The following is a 22,593-nucleotide window of genomic DNA, read 5'->3' as shown; positions in this document are numbered from 1 at the left end:
CCGTCTCCCTCTCTCTGATGCCTTTTCCAGTCTGTCTGTGAACCATTCCCTTCCGTCTGGCCCCTCCTCTCCTCGAGCTGACATTAGTTGTTGGTGGGGGTGCTGGCCCCGGCCAAAGGGGAGGTGATGAGCTCACGGCAGCCCCACTCCCAGCCAGCCCTCTGACTCACGCTCCCCATTACCGAAGTTTTCCGCCTTCCAGCTGCCGGGTACGGAGTGTGTGAGTGTGCCTGAGTGGTGTGCAGTCGCCTCCCGCCCAGGCCTGACCTTGGCTCTGCCCATCCCCCACCCCAGTTCCCTGAGGGGACGTACAAGTTCAGCCACTTCTCCCCGAGATGGGGGGGCCTTGCATCCAACTACAGCCGGGGAAATGGAGAGAGGGGTTTCTCCTTCTCCTTTCCCAGTCCAGGAAGTCCTTCCTGGTGTCTGGCTGGAATCCCTCTTGCTGCTGAACCATGATCCCCAAGCTGAGCGACTCCCAGGAATCCAGGCTCCAGTCCCTCCACCCTGGTCCCAGCACGCAGATTTCTCGGCTGGACAGGAGAGCAGGCAGAGGGGTGGGCGCCCTGCCCACATGGCCGGCCTCCACGTGCATCCGTCCGTCCCTTCCCTGCAGCCTGCCATCCCCTAAGCATCTCTGCGCCCGCAGGGCGAGCCTGGCCGGCTCTGTGTGGGTGTTTGCAGTTGGACACCCTCCCTCCCGCCCGCAACCCCCCTCCTTCCCAGGCCTCAGCCGCTGGCCAGCCCCCTCCCCGCCCCCCCTCCTGTCCCCTGCTGCCTCCTCGGCAGCTTCCCTGGCTCCTGGCAAAGAGTCCAGCTCCTGCCTGCTCCTCCCGGGTCCAGGGCGCCTCAGCGGGCGCGTCCCCCTCCCACCCTCCGGTGGCCGCTGCCTCCTCCCCTCTGCTGCTCCCATCCCCTCCCACCCCACCCCTGCCCTGGACTCCACAAACATGAGGGTCTTGGCCTGCCTCCTCGGTGAGTGGCCCCTTCTCCTTGCAGACTCCGGGACTTGAGCCCCACCCCCTGACCCCTGAGCTCATCCACTTGAGGAATTCAGACTTCCGGGGTCCATTCCTGGTGCTTGGGGATACAGGATGTCTGCCCTCCCTGCCTGCCTTCCCCAGGGACCCAACCTTCTGCACGCCCAGTCCCACTGTCTGAGAAGCCCCAGGGACCTGCCGCGCCCCACCCCCCCCAGCCCTGACCCTTGTGGGTCTTTACCCACTATTTGACCTACAGCCAGGCAGGCCTCTGGGGAACACAAGGGCCTGGTCCCCAACCCTGACCTGTGACATCTGGGTCCCCTCCTTCTGGGCCCAGTGTTTTCTTTCCCTGCCAGTGGGGGTTGCTGGCTCAGAGGTGCAAGGGTTTGTGTGTGTGTGTGGCCGGGTGGGTGTTGGGGTCTTTAAGACGAGGGGCCTGTGCTGGAGAGGGGACCCCTGGACCTGCCCTCACTGTGTCCCACCCTTCCAACCCCCCTTCCAGCCGCTCTGGTGGGGATCCACGCCATTGGTAAGTGGCCCCGAACGCCCTTCCGGCTGGCCTCGCCTGACCCCAAGCCTGCCCCATTCCTGGCCTTGCCCTCCCCTGGGACCCTGGCCGCCACGATCAGGCTGTGACCTCAGGGTACCTTTCCCCTCCGAGCTCCCTTGCCGGCCACGCCCTCACGCCAAGGCCTCTGCTGGGTACCCAGGCGTTGGGGTCCCCACCCTGTAAGACAGCTCCTGGCCTCGGGGCCTCTGGGATGTCACGGCCTTCCCTCTGTCCCCTCAGAGCGGCTGCGTCTGGCCGACGGCCCCCACGGGTGTGCAGGCCGGCTGGAGGTGCGGCACGGCGGGCGCTGGGGGACGGTGTGTGACGATGGATGGGACCTGCGGGACGCCGCGGTGGCATGCCGGGAGCTGGGCTGCGGGGGGGCGCTGGCTGCCCCCGGGGGCGCCTTCTTTGGGGAGGGCTCAGGGCCTGTGTGGCTGAGCGAGCTGGCCTGCCGGGGCAGCGAGGGACAGCTGGGGCGGTGCCCCCACCGCGGGTGGAAGGCCCACGTCTGCTCCCACGAGGAGGACGCAGGTGTCGTCTGTGCAGGTGAGGACCCTGAGTCTCAGCCCCATCACTCGGAGGAGCCCAGGGGCCCAACACCCCCTCCAGAGCCAGGAGTCTCCCTGCAGGGCCGTACTCACCACGGCCCGGGGAGTCCCGCCGGCCTCTCTCGGGGCCCACCCCTCCATAGTTTTCCTGCTCTCTGCAGGCCAGCGTGTGGCCAACTCCAGGGACACAGAAGATTTACCCTCGCTCCTGGATGGGGACCCCTGGCCAGGGCTGTCTGAGGAGCTGAGCCCCAGCTCTGAGGAGCCCCCCGTTACTCATGGTGAGTCCACCTGTGCATGCCCCGCTCCTGCCCAGCCTTGGGGGAGCAGGGCCTCCCCATCTGATGGCGCAGGGGACAGACAGATGCCCGTCTCCTCCCCCACCCCGAAAGTGCCCGTCAGCCCCCCAGGCAGGAGCAAGGGTGAGTGGCTCCCCACCTCCCTCCCTGCTGTCTCCTCTCCCAGCCCCCCACCCAGCTGGGACCCCCCAGGGCAGCTCCCGGAAGAAGAGCCCCCGGCCGCCCAAGCAGGCCAAGTCCACCAGGGCCCCCTCGCTGACGGCTGGAGCCCCCCGCCCGGGTAAGTCCCCTCCGAAGATCGGGTCGGGGGCAGGGCAGGCCCAGCCCAGTGTAGACCAACCCCGGGGGCCCCAGGGTGTCCTCCGGTTAACCCGAGTCTCCCAGGATTCAGAATCAGGGCAGGCCGCCCCACCCTACCTGCCACCGGGTCAGGAAACCCAGGGGTCTGCCCCACGCAGGCCCTCGCTGTCTCCTGAGCGGGCTGGCGGGCCACTGCCCTTTCTGGGAGGGATGTTTGAGTCCGCTGTCCATCTCTGTCTCCCCAGAGCGGCTGCGCCTGGCCTCGGGCCCCCACGGGTGCGCGGGCCGCCTGGAGGTGTGGCACTCGGGGCGCTGGGGGACTGTGTGTGACGACGGATGGGACCTGCGGGACGCCACGGTGGCATGCCGCGAACTGGGCTGCGGGGGGGCGCTGGCTGCCCCCGGAGGGGCCCGATTCGGCCAGGGCTCGGGGCCTGTGTGGATGGACGACGTGGGATGCGGCGGTGGCGAGCAGGCCCTGCGGGACTGTCCCCGGAGCCCCTGGGGTCGGAGCAACTGCGACCACAGCGAGGACGCAGGGCTGGTCTGCACAGGTGCGTCCTGCGCCCAAGCCGGGCCTGTCCCACCGCAGGGCCAGGTCTGTGGCGTGATGCCCCGCCCCTCGGTGTGAAGATCAGTGGGTGGGGCAGATAGAAGCCCGCAGGACGGGGTGGGGCCAGCAGCTGGGGGCCGGCGACAGTGAGGGGGTCCCTCCACGTGCCACTGGGTGGGCAGCACGTGGAGCCCGTCCACGGGAGGTAAGTCGAGGCTTCGGAGATGGTTCCATTGTTCTCGAGGAGAAGCAAACCCCACTGAGGTGCCGGGGGAGTTTGGGGCTCTAACGCTGTTCATTCTCCTCAACCCTGTTCAGACGCTCCTGTCCGCTATGAGCAGACAGAACAGGAGACGTAGGGCAAGAGTTTCTGCCTTCTTTCTGGCCTGTTCTTCGCCCTAGATCACTGACTTGGGGTGACTTCCCCCATGCTGGCTGGTAGGGATGGACTCCACACCCCGCCCCACCCCCGTGGCATCCTGGCTCTGACCCAGGAAGACCCGACCCAAATGCTCCCTGGAACCCATAACACGCTACTGTCTGGACCGGCAGTTGTCCATGGGGGCGGGGGAGGGATGGGGCGGGGGTCAGCGGATGTCATAGTTTCCCCACCCCCACTCCCCAGGGGAACCGGCAAAGTCTGCAGACACAGTTGGTTGTCCCAGGTGTGGGCGTGCCTCATACCTTTAGGGTGGGGCCCCGGCTGCTGGATTGATGTGCTGGACAGTGCCCAGGACTGTCTGCTCAGAGAAGGACGGTCCCCCAGGTGTCACTGCCAGGAGGCTGGGACATGGCAGGGTGGGGGCAGTCACACCGTGTTGCCCTGGGCAAGCGGGGGCCTGGGGAGAAGTGGGGTGTGGACTAGAGTGGACTCTTAGCGAGGGGCGTTTCCACCTTGGGGCCTTCCCGTCACCTCCGCCCCCTCCTGGGCAGGAAGCATCATGGTGCCTGTCATTCTGTTCTCCTGTCTCCCCGCCACGTCCAGGCCCGGCCCCACGGCTGCGCCTGGCCGACGGCCCCCACGGGTGCGCCGGCCGCCTGGAGGTGTGGCATGGCGGGCGCTGGGGGTCGGTGTGTGACGACGCCTGGGACCTGCGGGACGCCGCGGTGGCCTGCCATGAGCTGGGCTGTGGGGCTGCCCTGGCCGCGCCTGGAGGGGCCTTCTTCGGGGAGGGGGCTGGACCCATCCTCCTGGACGATCTGCGCTGCCGGGGAAACGAGACGGCCCTGCGGTTCTGCCCATCAAGACCCTGGGGCCAGCATGACTGTCACCACCGGGAGGATGCCGGGGCCGTGTGTGATGGTGAGGGTCTCGGGGAGACACGGGCAGGTGGGTGCGGCAGAGTCCCAGGAGGAGAGCAGGAAGTGGGGGGGGGGCTCGTGTGTTTTCCTCGTGTACCCCGTGCCCCCAACCCCTCTGCTCAGACTGCCCACGGCCCCGGCTTACCTGAGAAGCCTCCCCTGTGGCCTTGGCCTGGGGTGGAGGGTGCAGCAGCTATGGGCAGTGCAGGGTGGGTGATGACCACCCCCTCCCCGGCCCCTGCCCCTGCCCCTGCCCCAGGCATGCCTCTCGCCTACGGCCCTCCCACGGCCCCCGCAGTGGGCAGCAACAGCTCCGCGTCCAGGGAGGCAGCGTCCAGGCCCTCACCCCCGACTGCGCGCCCTGTCTCAAGGACAGTGGGCATTTCACCTCCTTCTGCATCCTCAGCTGCCCCTTGGGAGCCTGGGCCAGAAACTGGTGAGTCTGTTCTCTCCCCGAAAAACAGGGTCTTAGCTTCTGTCTGCTCCTCTGTTCAGCCCCAGTGCCCTTCCTCTCTGCTCAGAGACTGTGTCACGGGGACAAAGGAAGAGGGGGCAGGTGCGCAGGACTGGTGCCTGGAGGCCTCGCTCGCTTCAGTGTCTTGAATGCAGGGTCCTTTCTGAGGACCTCCTCCTTCTCACAAATGCCGAAAGGACCGGTCAACCACAGCTGTTGTTTTGAAATCTAGGCTTTATTGTTACCCCGGGGATGGTGAGGCCAACAGTCCAGAGAAGTCTCTGGTTGCAGAGGTCAAGGTCTCGGTTCCCAAGAGGAGGGGAAGTGCCATGCCATGCATGGCCACCAGGGGGTGCACAGGAGGCAGAGGGAGGTTGGGGAGTGGTGGGCAGGACCCTTGACTGGTTCCTGGGGGAGAAACAGCCCACTGCCTGGCATGTGGTACCTGCCCTGGGGGTTGAAGGCTGTGGGTCCCCTGAAGGAAGCGGTGGGGTTCGGGCTTCGGATGGGCTGGTTTGTATCCAAACACGGGATCCAGCCATTTCCCATCTCTAGGAGTTAGCTCCCTGAGGGAGGGGCGGACCCTCCAGCATCAGCAAGGCCTGGAGATGTCAAGGCCTCAGAAATTCAGAACATAAACAAGCATGAGTAACACAGCTCTCTCTTCACGGCTGAAGGAAGTGGGGACTGGTTCACTGTTAGTGAAGGCTTCTTTCTCTTTTTTCTTTCCTTTTTTGAAGTGCATTTATTGGTTGTTTCTTGTATTTGCCCTGATCAGGGGTTGAACCTGCAACTTTAGTGTATCAGGACAGTGCTCTAACCAATGGAGCTACCCAGCCAGGGCCAGGCCTAGCTGGGTCTCTGTTTCTGAATAATAACAACAGCTACTCAGCATTCACTGGCTCATGTGTGACCAGTGCTGTTGCAAGCGCTTTACGCGTCTTTATCAGGTAACAGGTAACAACCCACCACCTACTCTGTGGATGCCTTGGTCTCCATGTTACTCTGAGGCCACAGCTAAAACGTGGGAAAGCCAGGACTCATCAAGGCTGTTCCAGAGCAAACATTCTTTATTTTTAAAATTTCACCCAAGGATATATTTATTGACTTTGGGGAGAAAGGAGGGGGGAGAGAGAGAGGAGAGGAGAGAGAAATATCAATCAGTTGCTTCCCATAATGTATGCACCCCAAATGGGGATTGAACCCCTAACTCAGGCATGTGGCCCTGGCTGGAGATCGAACCCGCAACACTTTGGTGTATAGGACAATGCTGCAACTAACTGAGCCATCTGACCAGGGCCCTTTATTATTATTTTTTCTTGTGGTAGCATATACACAACACAAAATTGACTGTTTTAATGTTTTAAAATATTTCTATATTTTAGAGGGGGGAAGGGAGAGAAAGAGGAAGAGAAACATCAGTATGTGGTTGCTTCTTGAGCTCCCCCTATTGGGGACCTGGCCCATAACCCAGGCATGTGCCCTGACTGGGAATCAAACCTGCGGCCCTTTGGTTCTCAGGCCGGCACTCAGTCTACTGTACCACACCAGTCAGGGTCGTTTTAACCATTTTTGAGTATACAGTTCAGCAGTGTTAAGTACATTTCAGAATGTTGTGCAGCGATCACCACCACCATCTCCAGAAACCTCAGACCCACTAAACACTAACTCCTCATTCCCTGTCCCCCAGCCCCCACCACTAGACTTGCTGTCTCTATGAATTTGGTGACAGTTGGTACCTCATTTAAGTGGAATCATACAGTATTTGTTCTTTTGTGTCTGGCTTGTGTCATCTAGTATAATATGCTCAAGGCACATCCATGTTGTGGCAGTTGTTGGAATTTCCTTCCTTTTTTCACGGCTGTGTAATGTTCCATTGTACGACAGACCGTGTTTTGTGTGTCCATTTATCTGCTGATGGAATTTTAGGATGTTTCCATCCTTCAGCTTTTTGAATAGTGCTGCTATGAACCTTTGTCCACCAGTGTCTATTTAAAAACCCATTTTCACCCTGTTTTGGGGTAGGTTCCTAGGAGTGGAACTTCTGGATCACATGGCAATTCTAGGTTCAGCTTTTTAAGGAACCGCCAGACTGTGCCTGGCTCTTCATCCCCGTGCCTGATGTCAACAAGTATACAACACAGGCCCCAGGAGAGGCTTGCTGCTGGGAAGGAAGTTTGGACAGAGGGGAGGTGGAGGAGGATTCTCAGAGTGGAAGGCAGCCCCAGCACTAAATCTTTGGGTCTCTTCTACCCCAGGGTCCCCCCAGCTGCGGCTGGTGGCTGGGCCCAGCAGATGCTCCGGCCGGCTGGAGGTGTGGCACGCCGGGCGCTGGGGCACAGTGTGTGACGACGGCTGGGACCTGCGGGACTCGGCTGTGGTCTGCCGGGAGCTGGGCTGCGGGGAAGCCCGGCAGCCAGACCCTGCGGCGGGCCGCTTCGGCTGGGGCGCCGGCCCCATCTGGCTGGACGATGTGGGGTGCGCAGGCATGGAGGCGTCGCTCCTCAACTGCCCTGCCAGCCCCTGGGGGAAGCACAACTGCGCTCACAACGAAGACGTTGGTGTCATCTGCACTGGTGAGGAGTCCCTGCCATCCGCTGGCTCTGGGAGAGCTTCTTGAAGGGCTTCCTGGAGGAGGGAACAGGAACTAACATCCGAACTAATGTTGACCGAGCACCTGCTTCCTAAGCCCCTTCCCTGGGCTGGGTGTTTTCACATGTGTGTGACTGTATTCACACCTCACAATAAGTCCAGGTTGGTGGATGGTATATCCATTTTGCTATGGAAGACCCTGAGGCATAGAGAGGTTGAGTAACTTGCCCAAGGTCACACAGCAACTAAGTGGCAGAGCAGAGATTGTTCTTCCTCCTCCCTCAGGAATCAGGGAAGTCTGACTCATAGAGGGCGGCCTTGTCCTCCCCAGGATGAGAGGAAGGGGATGTAGGGGCACCGGGACATGGAGAGGAGCCAGGGCGAAGGTCCACTTCGGTAAACTCGGGCCTCCCATGTGCTATTTACTTGCCAGCATTTACTGAGGGCCAGGCATGGAGCTGGGTCCTCTGCACTCGGTGACCACGGCCTGGCCTTCGGGAAGCTCACACCTCACTGGGGAATTGAGGCACCGACAAATCACACAAACCCGTGGGATATGTTAGAATTTGGTAGGTTCCACAGGACCATCCACAGTTTCCATAGTTTTCTGAAAGGACTCACAAAAATCAGAAAAACGGTCACACTCGGGGTTATGGTTGATGGCGGCAACAGGACACCGGTTTACATCCGCCGAGGGAGGAGGTGGTGGGGTGGGGTGCAGGAGACTCGGGGTGCAGCTTTCTGCCATCCTTTCCCAGGGGGTCGGACAGTATACATGCCGACTAGGGAGTCTGACTCCCCACCACCTTGGTGTTGGAATTTTAATGGGAGCTTGGTCAGACAAACACTGATGGGGGAGACACTCTTATCAGGCAGGACATTCCAAGGACTTCAGGTCACCCCCAGACACCAGGGGCTGAGGCCAGATGTTTCTTTGGGCAAAGCTAGCCCTTGACTCCACAGAGTGCTAATCAGATAGACATGGGGTGAGTAAGTGGCGGCTGGAAGGATGGCGTCACCCATCGTGCCTTGAGCCGAGGCCCTCTCCCTCTCCTGCTGGGGGAGGGCCACGGAGCCACAGAGCCACAGAAGGATTTTGGGCTGTGCAGTCACCTTCAGACTTGGTTCCACTCTCGTGGCTGGCGAGAGCTAGACGGAGCAGAGCCAGCAGACCCAGCAGAAGGTATAGGAAGAAGGAGATGAGAGGATGGGCAGGGGTGTCAAAGGCCGGCATGTCAGTTATATCATGATTGAGAGTGCCCAGGAGACCGGGACAGCCTTGGGTTTGGCTGGCAGTGTGCCCACAGTCAGGCACAGTGCCTGACTCATGGGAGGTGCTGAATATTTGTGACAAGAATGAATGAACGAACGAACAAACAGAACTTGGTGACCGGAGAGAGGAAGATGAGAGAAAGGGGCATGGATGGATGACCCTGGCACTCTGGGGTCTGCCACTGTCTCTGTGTCCTGTTCCACCTTCCAGGGACTGCTGGCGTGGACTCCATCTCAGACCCCTTCAGCTGGAGCTGGCTCCCTGGCCTGGACAGAGACCCAGATGTCTGGCCCCCCGGGGAGCTGGCCACCAAGCCCACTGTGAGGCCAACCCTCAGTGTTCCCGAGAAGACCACCAGGGTCCCCGGGAAGATGCCCAAGAGCACCAAGAAGTGGGTGACCAAGCACGCAAAGAGGCCAACCACTCAGACCCCCATGACACCTACCACTAAACATGCCAGGGGCCCGGGCACCCAGGGTGCCCTGGAACTGACCTCCCGAACCGCTGCGGTCCTGACCACCGAAGCCCGTCACCGCCAGATCTCACACACCACCAGAGCACCGACCCCCTGGGAACGAGCCTCTGAGACCGTGACAGTGCCGACCACTCAAAATTCCCGAGAGGTGACCTCTGAGGTCACCAGCGTCAGGCAAATCCCTCCGTTCTCTGCAGAGTCATCAGCCGAGATCCCAGCAGAAGGTTCTCCAGAGTCATCCAAAGACCTGGGCCCCTCCCCCACTGGGGGCACCCCTGAGGGGTCAGGTGAGTGGAGGGCACAAGGAGGGGTGAGGCTGACCTACGGTGACCCCTTCTGACCTGGGGCCTTCCACTGCAGGCCCCTTCCGAGTTCGTCTGGCCGACGGGCCCAACCGGTGTGCCGGCCGGCTTGAGGTGTGGCATGCTGGACGCTGGGGGACAGTATGCGATGACATCTGGGACCTGCGGGACAGCACTGTGGTCTGCTGGGAGCTGGGCTGTGGACGTGTCCGGCCCCGTGTGGGCAAAACCCACTATGGCCCTGGGACCGGGCCCATCTGGCTGGATGACGTGCACTGCAAAGGCACCGAGACCTCGCTGAGCGACTGCCCTGCGGGGGCGTGGGGACAGCACAACTGTGACCACGAGGAGGACGTGGGGCTGACCTGCACTGGTACTGGGGACAGTGGGGCTCGGGGGGCAGAGTCAGGGTGCCAGGGGGACGGGGGACCCAGAGACTCTCCAGGAGATCCTGGAAGGGGCGTTTGGAGCAGCACCAGGGGCCTCCAAGGCCAAACAGGGCTCAAACCTCTTCCAATGTCTCCCAAGGCCACGCCGATGAGGAGGACTATCCCCCCTGGACCTGGGACCCCACCTCAGGAGAAGAGCTGACCCAGGGGACCACTGTTGCAGGGACACTTAGACACACTGTCTCCTGGGGCAGCACCCGGAGCCCCAGGGTCCCTTCCCCAGCAATAAGACGCTTTCCAGGCCCAGGTGAGGAGCGTGGCCAGGTGGGGTGGGGCCTCCATGCACTGGCTCCAGGGGTCCCAGAAAGACCCTCCTAAATGAGTGGGCCTGGGTCTCAGACACCACAGGCATGTGTCCTGGGCTCCAGGAACCTAAAACCGTTCTCCGCTGGGGCTCGACTAGAACACTTCTCCAGAGCCTAGAAGAGGAGACCCTGTGTGTCTCTGAGAGCAGATCTGGCTGACACCAGCCTGAGCCCACGTCCTCCCACTGACCTATGAGGGCCTCTGGGGTCCTGCTGTGATGCCCAGAGCCACCCTTGCACAGCCGGCGCCGCCCTGTTGCATGATGTCATCCCCACCCAGGCTCCCTCCTTCTGGACGCAGATGCTCTGGTCTGGGGGGGACACCTGGGTGGAGGGCTCTGTCCCCAGCCTGACTCTTCCCTCTGGCCAGCAGAGTCCCTCTCTGCCCTGTGGCCTGTGTCACTCAGCCACCTGGCATCTCTGCAGCTACACTGTGGTCACCACCCGAGAGTACTCCCCAGTTTCTCTGCTGGGCCTCCTGTCCTTTCGTGTGCGCAAGCGCGAGATCCGTGTTCCAGCCCAGCCCTGTGCTCATTTTCAAGGCTGTTACTTCCATTTCTGGTTCTCCCCATCTATTTCCATTTCCCACCAAGCATCCCCTGCAATGCTCCTTCGTCAGGTTCCCACCCTCCTCCCTCAAGCTCTCAGCCCATTCTCCCTCCCTTTGCCCCCCCCCTTCTCCAAGCCCATTTTGTCCTGTCACCCCTTCACTTGCTCACTCCGAGTTCCTCACACGTGGCTTCTTACCTTGTTCCCTCAGGCTCCCAGGAGTCGCCATTTCTGCCTCTTCTAGTCCTTTGCACCAACTGTGCCCCTCGCAGTCTCTCCATTTCTTCGTGCATCTCCCACACTGCCCCTCCCACCCCCACAATGCCCTGGCTTTGTCCCTGTCACCAGCCACGTGCCCCTTGCTCACGTCCTCTCCCCAGAGACTCGCCCCTTCAGGTCCCCTCAGGACGACCATGCCTCTCATTTCTTTCCCGCCTTTTCCACGAACGCAGCACGCACTCGCACACCACTGCCCTGCGCAAGAGGGGCGGGGCAGAGCGGAGAATGGAGGGATGTGAGGAGCAAGCATCAATCGGTCTCCCCGTCTTGTTAAGTCATCAGCGCTCTGCACCTCTGATTGGCCAGCAGGTGCACGCCTTTGGCCATAAAAGCCAGGTGAAGCGAGTAGTGGTCCCAGAGAGCGGCTGCCAGTCTCACGGCTGCAGATTCTGTGGGGCAGGTGAGGGGCTCCACGATTTGGGGGTGCCCAGGTTGTGAGTTAGGGCTTCATTTGCCAGTTTCTAGGGGTGATGCTCCTCAGTGCAATGTAGCCAGGATTCCAGAGCCTTTGTTCACTGCCTCCTGCAGCCACCTTCCTATCCCGTAGCGCCCCCTTGCGGCGGAAGACAGTCAGATGCTGGGCACCGGCAGCTCAGGTGGTGGGGGCAGCTACGGAGGAGGCTGGTTCCCGCCCTCAGGGTTCCTTCCTGGTGGGAGAGAAGGCAGTGCGTGAGCAGAACTACATGCTGCGCAAGGGAAATCTCAGGAGAGTCACATACACAACCTCAGTAATGGGAAGACTTGGAGGGAGGGGCGCGAGTGGTACCAGGGAGAAACCACAGACGTGAATTCCTATCCTCACCAGCAAGATGACCTTGAAAAATACGACTCTGCATTTTTGAACCTCAGCTTTTTCCTCTGGGGGGGGAAAAAACCCCAAAACAAAACAAAACAAAACAAAAAACAGCGCTAGGGCTCCTGTCCAGAGTCAAGGGGAGCTCACTTCCTCTGTGCTGGGCACATCTGTTCCAACAACTGGGTGACATAGGTCCTGTTGTTACGGAGCCACCCTTGAGATCATTTTAAATGACTTCACAGACATTTTGCTCATTGGATTGGCAAAGATTACCGAATTCCTGGAGTAACGACAGCCATGAGTTCTGGAGTCCAACTCCCTGGGGTTCAGTGGTGGCCCCACTGGGATCAGAGCTAGCCGGGTGACCTCACGCCCCAAGCCAGTGGGCAAAATGTGTGTGAAATTGCCGAAAACCACAAACCGTTGTTACAGTTATTTACCGACAATGAACAACAGCTGCAGCATCCCAGGGAGGGAGTGACTGTTTCAGTGGAGCCACACGGAGAGCCTTTTGGAGGAGATGGTGTGATCTGCACCAGTGACACCAGGAGGGGGGACACCCCCGGGGCCGCAAAGGCTGCAGCTCAGACAATGAATGGCACTGTCGGTCCAGCACGTGGTCACCTCCCCTAGACCGTTAGCTCTATCAAGCGTACAACTGCATCAGTTTCTGTTGCTGCCATAACACAGCAGCACACGCTTCGTGGCTTAAGACCACACGAACTTACGCTGCAGTTCTGTGGGTCCGAGGTCCCTCGGAGGCCTCACAGGGCCGCATCCCCTTGGGAGGCTCCAGGAGAGAACTGGCTCCCCCATCTTCTTCTGCTTCTAGAGGCCACCTCGTTTCTGGGTTCACGGCCCCTTCCGCTGTCGTCAAAGCCTGCAATTCGCACGCGCTTGACCCTTCTCTGCCTTCACATCTTCCTCTGCCATGACAGCTGGGAGAAAGTTCTCCAGTGTCGAGGATTTGGATGAATAGACTGGGCCCAGTCGGTTCAGTCCAGGACAGTGTCTTCCTCTCGAGGCTGGCCCCGTTAGTCACATCTGCAAAGTATATTTTGTCACGTAAGGTCACACACTCACAGGCTCTGGGGATTAGGGCATGGACATCTTTGGGGAACATTATTCTACCACAGAATCTATGTTGTAGGGACTCAGCAGGCTCTTTTTACATATTTGTTGAGTGAATGAGAGACCACGGTATAAGTCTAGACAGAGTGTACAGAAGATGAAGCTGGAGGCTTATGAAGTCTGGATTACCACTTTCCATTTTCCTTGAAGCAACGTTTCTTGAGGATTCCCGCACCGTGGAATTTGGAGACGCAGACACTGATGTGTGTGGGTCGAGCGTCTGCAGTGTGACAGGCGTGGTCACTCACCCCTGGGAACACAGGAGTGGCGAGCAGGGCAAGGGAAGCTGGTTAAAATTTAAAATTGGATGGTCAAGAGAAGACTCACTAAGGAAGTGCCATTTAAGTGACCACGTTGAGGAAGAGACAGGGGAAGCCACACAAATCTCTGGTTGGAGAGCATTCCATACAGAGGGAACAGCATGTGCAAAGCACCGGGGTGGGACCTTGGGAGACCAGCATGGCTGGAGCGGAGCTGGAGCCTGGGTTTCACGGGCCTCAGAGGAGCATTGTGAGCTGGGAAGCATGTGGTCACATGCACATTTGCAAAGCAGCGACTCAGGATGATGCACGAGGAATGCATTCAGGGGGACCAGGAGGTCTTTGGAGAGGGGACAGTGGCTTCAATCTGGGTGGCAGAGAAGACTGAGAGAGAAGTATCTCTCATTGTTCCAGCTGTATTCTGGGGGTCGAACGGATGGCGTCTGGTGATGGGGTGAGGAGAGGAATGTAGGAGATGGGGACCTGCCTCCACTGATGGGGAGCACTGCAGGGGGCAGGGGCAGGAGTATGAACAGGTGCAGCGGTGATGCGTGCGGCACACCCAGATGGAGACGTTAGATACTCGGCCCTGGAGCCTAGGGGTGCCTGGATGGAATTTGAAGCTGTGGGAATGGACGAGGCCAGGCAGATAGAGAGAGCTGTGTCTAATGCTGCTCCCACACTGAGCTGGGAAGGTGAGGTGACTCATGGACTGGGGATATCACTGTCTGTGATGGCTGCATGAGGTCATTTGAAGGGGAGGATGTCCAAGGTGACGTGCAAGATTGCATTCAGAGGTCAGAGGATAATAACAGTATCAATAGCCAATATTTATTGCATCCTCTTCACATGCTAAGTATCATCTAAGTGACTTATTTCACTTGCCTCCCATGGAAGTTTATGACACAGGTACTGTCCTTAGCCCCATTTTATAGGTAAGGAAATGGAGGTACAGAGAGGTCAGGACAGCAAAAGATGATGGAGGTGGGGAAGGAGCATGTAGGGGCAACAGAGCAGGGAGTGATGGCATGGAGGGTGAGTGAAAGCTCACCAGGGGAGGAGTGGAGTGAGGCTCGGGAGGTCTGCACCCAGAGGGAGCGAGGTCCCCAGTTACAACCAGGTACAGCTGCCTGGGTCTGAAGCCTGCTGCTGCCCCTTAGCTGTGTGACCTTGGGAAAATTCCTTGCCTTCTCTGGGCTTCATTCTGGGAGCCTATAGTGAAACTGTGGCACCTCTACCCATGCTATCCCCATGAGACTGCTAAGTTACAGTGTCTGACAGCACCCAGGATGTGGGCTAAAGGTGGGCAAGAGAATCTGCATCCACTTGGGAGCTCCAAAGGGTCGACAGTTCAGTTCCCAGTCAGGGTGCATGCCTGGGTTGTAGCCAGGTCCCCAGTAGGAGGCACACAAGAGGCAACCATACATTGATGTTTCTCTCCCTCCTTTTCTCCTTCCCTTCCCCTTTCTCCAAAAATAAATATTTTTTTAAAAAGAGGGCAAGGGGCACTCAATTCTCCCATATCTCTCCAGGTGGTAAGGATGGTTACCAGCCTTACCGGGTACGGGACACACCTTCGGGAAGGGCCTTGGCCAAGGGGACCACCACTACAGGCGCATCTGGACCCACTCTTACCACTGGCACCACTAGAAGCCCAGGCCATTCCTCACCAACTCCAAGGGTCCGTGGAGATGCAGGTGAGGCACGCAGCTGGGGCGAGGGGACGAGGATGTTTGTGTGGTGGGGTAGAGAGATGGACTCCAAATTCCACAATGGTGACCCAACTCTTACCTCAGAAAGAACCAACAGAAATGTACCCTAATATATATAGGGGGTTACTATCTACAGCCATGGCCCTCAGCTCGGGGTAACTGGCAATCTCTGAAGATAGTTTGGAATGTCACAACCAGGAGCCTAGGGCAGGGGGGAGGTCACAGATGTTACACAACCTAAAATCACAGGGCGGTCGCCCACTGAGCAAAGAATATCCAGTCTCAAATGTCAACAGTGGCGAGGTTCAGAAACCCTAACCTGTACTCTGCAAGGCACTCGGACAAATCAATGAGAAAATGGTAGGAAACTCTAAAAGAAAGCGGGCAAAAGCAACAAGCAGGGTGTTCCTGGAAGCAGAAGCCCAAATGGTCAACGGGAATGTGCAGAAATGCTCACATTCAAGAAGAGTCAGAAGACTCAAAACAATGACAAGCAGGGAGGAAAAATGGTCGATAATACCACTTGTGGGTGAGGACGTGGGGAGATAGACATCCCCCCGCTGGGTGCAGCTGTTGGGTGAAACCCCATCCAGCAGTATTTAGTGGAAGTTAAAGATGATTATGACTTGTGACTCAGCGATCCTGCTGTTCCGGGGAAATTCTTGCACAGGCTCAAGGGGACATGCACGAGCTCTTTGGCCTGTGGTGACGTCAGGGAGCTGGAGGCACACTGAGTGCCCAGCAGTAAGGGAGCGGCTGAGAGAGAGGCGATGGAACTCTGTGCGATGGCTCACACAGTGACTAGCTGCACGCACAGCACCACGGACAGGTGTTAACAAGATAGCGCTGAGGGAAGGGTGAGGTTCCTCACAGCAGGGGATCTGCAGATTCACAAACACAGAGGTGCACGTGCAGGTACGCTAACGTGAACACATACATGCTTTCCGTATTGGGTAAGGGCACACACGTGTCTAAGGACATATGTCAAATATGTTCCTGGAGGTACCAAGGGGAGAAGGCAAGGGGGATGAAGACTGCAGCGAAAGAGGAAAAAAATGGAAGTAAAACAGAAGGCCCTGGCTGGCATGGCTTTGTTGGTTGGAACGTCGTCTTGTAAACCAAAAGGTCGCAGGTTCGATCCCCAGTCAGGGCACATACCTAGGTTGCAGGTTCAGTCCCTGATTGGGATGTGTACAGAAGGCAACCAATTGATGCCTCTCTCTCTCTCTCTCTCTCTACCCCTCCCTCCCTCTCTAAAATCAATAAACATACCCTCAGGTGAGGATTTTAAAAAATATGAAAAAGGAAACAGTTTCTTAGTGGAACTAGGTACAGTTTAAGTGCTCACTAACCCCATGTAACCACACAGGACAGCACAGAACTCTCCTGTCACTGAGAGAGTGATACTTAGTGGCCTAGACTCTGGGTACAAAGCACCTGGGTTCATCTCTTGTCCTTCGTAAACTGGTGTGTGTGTGTGTGTGAGTGAGAGAGAGAGAGAGACTTCTGGCCAGTTACTTACCTTCTTGGCCTGATTTTCCTCATCTGTAAAAAGAGTTAAAACTCACACTGACTTGGAAGAAGGGGCTTCTCATCTGGGCCCAGAATGTAGAGGGCGCCCAAACCCTCAGTAATCAAGATAAATAAAATCTTTTTAAATCTCTTTTTAAAAAAGATTTTGTTTATTTATTTTTAGAGAGAGGAAGGGAGGGAGAAAGACAGGGAGAGAAACATCCATGTGCAAGAGAAACATTGACTGGTTGCCTCTTGGGCTCTAAAGCCCGCAGCCCAGGCATGTGCCAGGTCTGCAGGACAGCGCCCAACCCACTGAGCCACACCAGTCAGGGCAAGAAAAATTAAATCTTAATACAACAGTTTTAAAAAATAAAAATTCATGCAAACATAAACCACAGAAATATCAACATTTTGAATAAGGGACAGGATCTGACTCACCTCACCAGACTCCCCCTAACTTCGGGTCTGCCTTGGGTTGAAATTTTAGCGTTTTGTTCATCGTCGATTTGGCATTAACTGTGATGGTTTTAAAATATGACATAAAAATATTGATCTTGATTGCTAAGATGACCCTTCTGAGCCCTCCTGCACCACCCCTACCAGCGTCTCTCCCACCCCTCCCCCACTCCGATGCCCTCTACCCCTTCCACCCCTCCACATTCCCCAACTCTCCAGAATTCCCGCATCTCCTCACACGCTTCCACACCTCGTCACCCCCCACCCACCCTCCTGCATCCTCCCCTCATTTCTGCCCCCTCCAGCTTCCATTACCACGCCGCATCCGAGACCCCCAGACCATGCATCCCAGCATCACCCGCCGCCCCCTGCAGTGGGAGCCACTAGGTGGCGCTTGGAGACATCGGAGGAGGCAGGGATATGGCGGGGGCAAAGGGGTGGGGTGAAGTCTGCCAGCGACCGATGACATCACAAGGCCCTGCATCTTCCTATTGGCCATCCCATTCCTGGGCGGGGTGGGCCGTAGGGTGGGCGGGGCAGACTGACCTCAGCGGTCCATCTTCTCTCCAGGTTCTGGAAGGAAACCGTGGCCCAATCGCCGGCTGCTGCGGCCCACAGCGGCCCGGACGGCGCCCCCCGCCCCTTCCCCGGGCCCACCACAGACCTCCCACTCGGCGCCACAGCTCACCCCGAATACAGCTTCACCTTCGAGGGAAGTGACCTCTCACCCTCCAGACACTTTTCCACCCAGCCCACACCCGGCCTCCTGGAAGAACTCGGACCTCACTTGGACAACCCCTGGCCTTACTTTGTCTACCCTTGATGCCACCGTGGTTCCGGCGCTGACCCCTGAGCTTTCACCTACCCCACTGCCCACCTTGCCCAAAGAACTGACCTCTGACCCCTCTGCACCCGCAGTTGTGACTCATCTTTCCCCTACCTCAGAGTTGACCCCAGAATCTGACACAGTCCCAGCCTGGGACACAACTCCATACCCCAGCACAGTTCCAGAACCTACCAGATCCCCAGACCGCTCCATAAGCCCTCCCCCCATCACCACTCCTCCCTCCAGCACAATCTCTTACCCCACCACGACCCTCAACACTACCATTACCGCCCACTTCACCACGACCCTTCACCCCACCACGACCCCTCGCCCAGCCACAGCTTCTCACCCACCCACGACACCTTCCGCCACCATGATCCCTCCCCCCACCACCACCCCTCACCCCACCACAACTGCTCAACTCACAACAACCCCTAAGCCCATCACAATCCCTTACCCTGTCATGACCTCTCACCCCACCAGGACCACTCACCCCACCACGACCTCTGACCCCATCACGACTCCTCACTCTACCACTACTGCTCACCCAGTCTTGACTCTTGACCCCACCTCAACCCCTGTGATCACCACTAAGTCCCTCCTAACTTCCTTGGAAACAGAACTTCCCTTTCCCACTCCAGTACCAATAGGCAAGCCCAGCCTGCACCCCCAGTTGAACTTCATGGGGGCCCCCCACCCCTCCACATCCCCTGTGTCAAGCGTAGAATCCTCTCCAGCCTCAGAGTCCAACCTCTCCAGGTCTTCTGCAGCCCCAACCATGGACACACCATCCACTGAGGACTTCAAACCACCCAGAAGCCAGAGCCCCCAACTAACCTCTCCACCTCCTCAGACCCCACACTCAGCCTCCAACCCCACTGAGACCCCTGATGTCCACCTGCCCCCCATGGCCCATCCCTTAGATCAGCCACCTCCTGACAGTCTCAGCCTGGGGCCGGTGCCCGGTCAGAGCCCAGACCCTGTTGGCCCGTGCGTGGCTCCAGTGCCACCTGTAAGGGTCATGGCTTGTGAGCCACCTGCCCTGGTAGAGCTGGTGGCTGCCGTCCGGGACGTGGGCAGCCAGCTGCAGAGGCTGACCCAGGCCCTGGAGCGGGACCAGCAGGAGCGCCAGGCTCTGGGACTGTGGCTGACCCAGCTGGCGGAGGCTGTCCAGGGTCTGGGGCAGCTGGGCGAGGTGGTGAAGAGACTGGCAGAGGTGTCCTGGCCCACCAGCACGCCCGCACCAACCACCACCACCCCAGAGGAGGAAGAGAAGCCTCTGAGGGGAGACGTGTGACCCTGTCTGGAACTTGAGGGGGGCTTAAGACACTTAACCAAAAAAAAAAAAAAAAAGGAAAACCAAAGTATCAAATTAAAAACCAGAGGCGGATGACGTTTCTGGGGGACTAGAGGAATCCTGGAGAGATGGAAGCACAAGACTGATCTGTCTGTGAATACCACCGGTACTGTGCAAGGTGGGGGAGACGGTGGTGGTTCTGATAGTGAAGATGATGGCGGTGAGGACAGTGGTGATGATGAAGATGATTGTGGTGGTAATAATGGTGGTGATGATGCTGGTGCGGAGGATGGTGATGGAGATCATGGTGGTAGTGGTGTTGGTGGCAATGATGGAGATGATGGATATGAAGATGATCATAGTGATGAAGATCATGGTGGCAATGACAAAGATGGTGTCAATGATGGAGGTGATGATTAGTGATGAGGATGGTGATGGTGGTGATGATGATGGAGATGGTGATGAAGATCATGGTGGTGATGATGGTGACAATAATGGAGGTGATTGTGACAGTGATGGTGGTGATGAGGATGGTGATAGTGGTGATGACGAAGATAGTGACAATGGTGGAAGTGATGGTAATGATTAGTGATGAAGATGGTGATGGTAGTGATGATGATGACGGCAATGGTGATGGAGATCATGATGGTGATGATGGTGATGGTGGCGATGATGGATATGAAGATGATAGTGATGAAGGTCATGGTGGCAATGACAGAGATGGTGACAATGATGGAGGTGATTAGTGATGATGATGATGGTAATGATGATGATGGTAGTGATGATGATGGAGATGGTGATGAAGATCATGGTGATGGTGGTGACAGTGATGGAGGTGATTGCGGTGGAGATAGTGGTGATGAAGATGATGGTGGTGGCAATGATGGAGACGATGGTTGCGATAATTGGTGAGGAGGATGGTGATGGTGGCGATGACGGTGATGATGATGATCGTGGTGGTGATGGCTGTGATGGTAACAGTGACGCTGATGGACATGGGCAAGATGGCGGTGACAACAGAGGTGAGGAAAGCCCCAGGAGGGCAAGAATCTTCATCCCGTCCACAGATGTAAACGAGAAGAGCACCTCACCCCGCAGGCATGCCCAGGGGATCCGTGGAACGCCGGAGTGCATAAGAATAACAGCCGTGCCTGGCCTTCCTTGGACACTTCCCACAGGTCCGGCTCTGCTTTCGGGGCTCTGCCCATGTGAGGTCATCTTCTCTCCACAAACACCTGCTGAGGAGGGGACTGTTCCCACAGCTCAGCTCTGCAGAGAGGTGTGAAGCCCGGGTGCCTGTGTTAGAGTCCTTGTGGGTGTGAACCTGAGCCAGTTACTTAACTTCTTGGTCTGCGTTTCCCTGACTCCAAAGGAGGATAACATGGGGTTTACTGGGATGAGGCACTGCTGGTGAGTCAGTACGCGTGCGTGCGTGTGCGAGCGCCCAGCACGGCGCTGGCTCACACGGCATGCCCATCGTGTGAGGGTGTTACTGTACCATCCCTGCCTCTCAGCTCAGGTTGCACCAGGAACGTTAGTTCTCCAGCCGGTCTGACCCACGGCCCTTGCTCCTCAGAGACTTGATGCCCAAGTCCAACTCTCCCGGATTCAAGGCCACGTCCTGGCTGTGGGACTCTGGCAGCTCCTGTACTTTCTCTGAGCCTCTGCTTTTCTCTTCTCTTTTCTTCTTTTCTCTTCTCTTTTCTTTTCTTTTCTTTCTTTTCTTTCTTTCTTTCTTTCTTTCTTTCTTTCTTTCTTTCTTTCTTTCTTTCTTTCTTTTCTTTCTTTTTTTTCTTTTCTTTCGTTTTTCCTCCCTATACTAGTCCCAGCCTCCTGAGGTGACGGGGTGGGTTGGACGAGTGATTGCAGGGAAGGACAGGGCTCAGCATGTGGCGTGTGCTCGGTGAACCAGCGTGACCGTGACCATGCCTGGCTGTGCCTCTCTGCACCTGATGCACCGTGGGCCGTTAAAAGCCATCCTCCCCACAGCCCTTCTGCAGAAGCAGGGACTTGGTCCCCACTTGGGAAGGAAACAGAGGGCCAGCTCCTTGCCTCAGGCCACACAGCAGAGCGGGAACTCTGCTCCAGAATAACACATGCAGATTCCTGCCTTCGACCTTGGCCTGGGGTCCCAGGCCAAGGAGTTGGAGTTCTGTGACAACTCATCTCTGGGCGGGCCCCTTCCCCTCTCTGGACATCAGGGACTGCTTTGGGAGACCCCCTCACCCTGCTCCCAGCTCCCACGGCCTCAGGCAGGGCAGGGATCTGTTCTGTCTTTCTGCAGTCTCCAGTCCGCGCCTGGCTCATAGGTCTTGGAAGGTCAGGTTGCTGGCGCCCCCGCCGTCCTGTAAAGGCCAGCAGGGTCCAGTTACTCGCTGTGTGGGGGGGGGGGACGGATAATGACCGGGGGTCCTGATAGATGGACCATGGGCCCCGCCAACAGGCGTAGCAGCACGCAGAGGATTGCTGTTCCCTCGGCCTCATTAAGCCCCGAGACTGAAATAACTGCTGACTGGGAGGGCTGAGGGGACAGCCTCCGCCTGCATTCCCCTTGCCCTCCTGGGTCCTCGGGGCTCGGGGGACGGCGCCTGGCCGGCAAGCAAAAGGTCCGCTTTACACAGCGGAGCAGGTGAACCCTGGCTCAGGGTCACCCCGGGGGGCCAGGTGAGGTGTCACTCTCCTGGCCCCTCTCCACAAGCCAGGGTTGGGGGGGCAGGGCGCAGGGCACTCTGGCCCAAGGCCCCTGCCGGCTCTGAAGAAGCGGGTGCTTAATTATCTGGTCACTCTATCCCTGTTTGGACAGGCAGCTAAGCCCAAACATCTGGCCCCTGGGCCCAAGGCCAGGATGGGCGGCCAGCCCCGACCTACTACTGGCCCTGACGCCGGACACCTCCCACGGGGCAGCTGAGCTGGGTGCTGTGCCCGCCAGCTCAAAACAAGCTGAGAACAGTGCCTGCAGGGGCCTAGTGGGCTCGGCCAGGCAGGAGCCATGTTCCCAGGTGACAACCACATGCACACACTCTCTCTCAGCAACATGGGAGCAGAGGGCAGCCCCTTCCTCAGAGACAGGGTGGAAAGGATGGCCCGGACGTGTCACTTCCCCCGGGTAGTATGGCTGTCCCTGCAGAAAACTCCAAAGAATCAGTGGCCCCTGGCCCGTGTTTCTGGTGGTTCGGCTAGGGAATAGGATCGGTGCCCTGGAAACGCATCCTCCCAGCTCCCCGCACCTGCAGTGCAAGCCAGGACCGGCCCAGTCCAAACAGCAGAGTTTCGGGCACCCCCCGAGCCCCGCCCCCTGGATCAGGCACTGCATGGGACCAGCCTAGGAGGGCAGTCTGTGGGCTGCCACTGATGTCCCTGTCAAGTCTGCATGCCAGCACTGAG

General features: G+C 58.2%; 1 protein-coding gene across 2 annotated transcripts; it reads left to right on the top strand.

Annotated features, from left to right (window-relative positions):
• The first annotated feature begins 187 nt into the window (after window positions 1–187).
• SSC5D (scavenger receptor cysteine rich family member with 5 domains) lies at window positions 188–19,343 on the top strand. Of its 2 annotated transcripts, none has more exons than XM_045830266.1 (14): window positions 188–557; window positions 1,486–1,512; window positions 1,774–2,082; window positions 2,246–2,365; window positions 2,550–2,663; window positions 2,929–3,237; window positions 4,222–4,539; window positions 4,798–4,974; window positions 7,251–7,568; window positions 9,068–9,619; window positions 9,693–10,007; window positions 10,163–10,330; window positions 14,936–15,100; window positions 17,657–19,343. In XM_045830266.1, exons 1-14 carry the CDS (start codon window positions 371–373, stop codon window positions 19,207–19,209), a joined length of 4,632 nt encoding a protein of 1,543 aa, XP_045686222.1. In that variant the 5' UTR covers window positions 188–370; the 3' UTR covers window positions 19,210–19,343. The 2 variants fall into 2 exon arrangements, with proteins under 2 accessions (XP_045686222.1, XP_045686223.1); XM_045830267.1 differs by lacking the exon at window positions 188–557 and adding an exon at window positions 923–975.
• Window positions 19,344–22,593: the final 3,250 nt, after the last annotated feature.

The sequence above is a fragment of the Phyllostomus hastatus genome, unplaced genomic scaffold, assembly GCF_019186645.2.
Source record: "Phyllostomus hastatus isolate PE091 unplaced genomic scaffold, TTU_PhHast_1.1 phas_contig_151, whole genome shotgun sequence".
NCBI lineage: Eukaryota > Metazoa > Chordata > Mammalia > Chiroptera > Phyllostomidae > Phyllostomus > Phyllostomus hastatus.
Note: the sequence above shows the minus strand (reverse complement) of the source record. Positions and strands in the feature narration are given on the sequence as shown.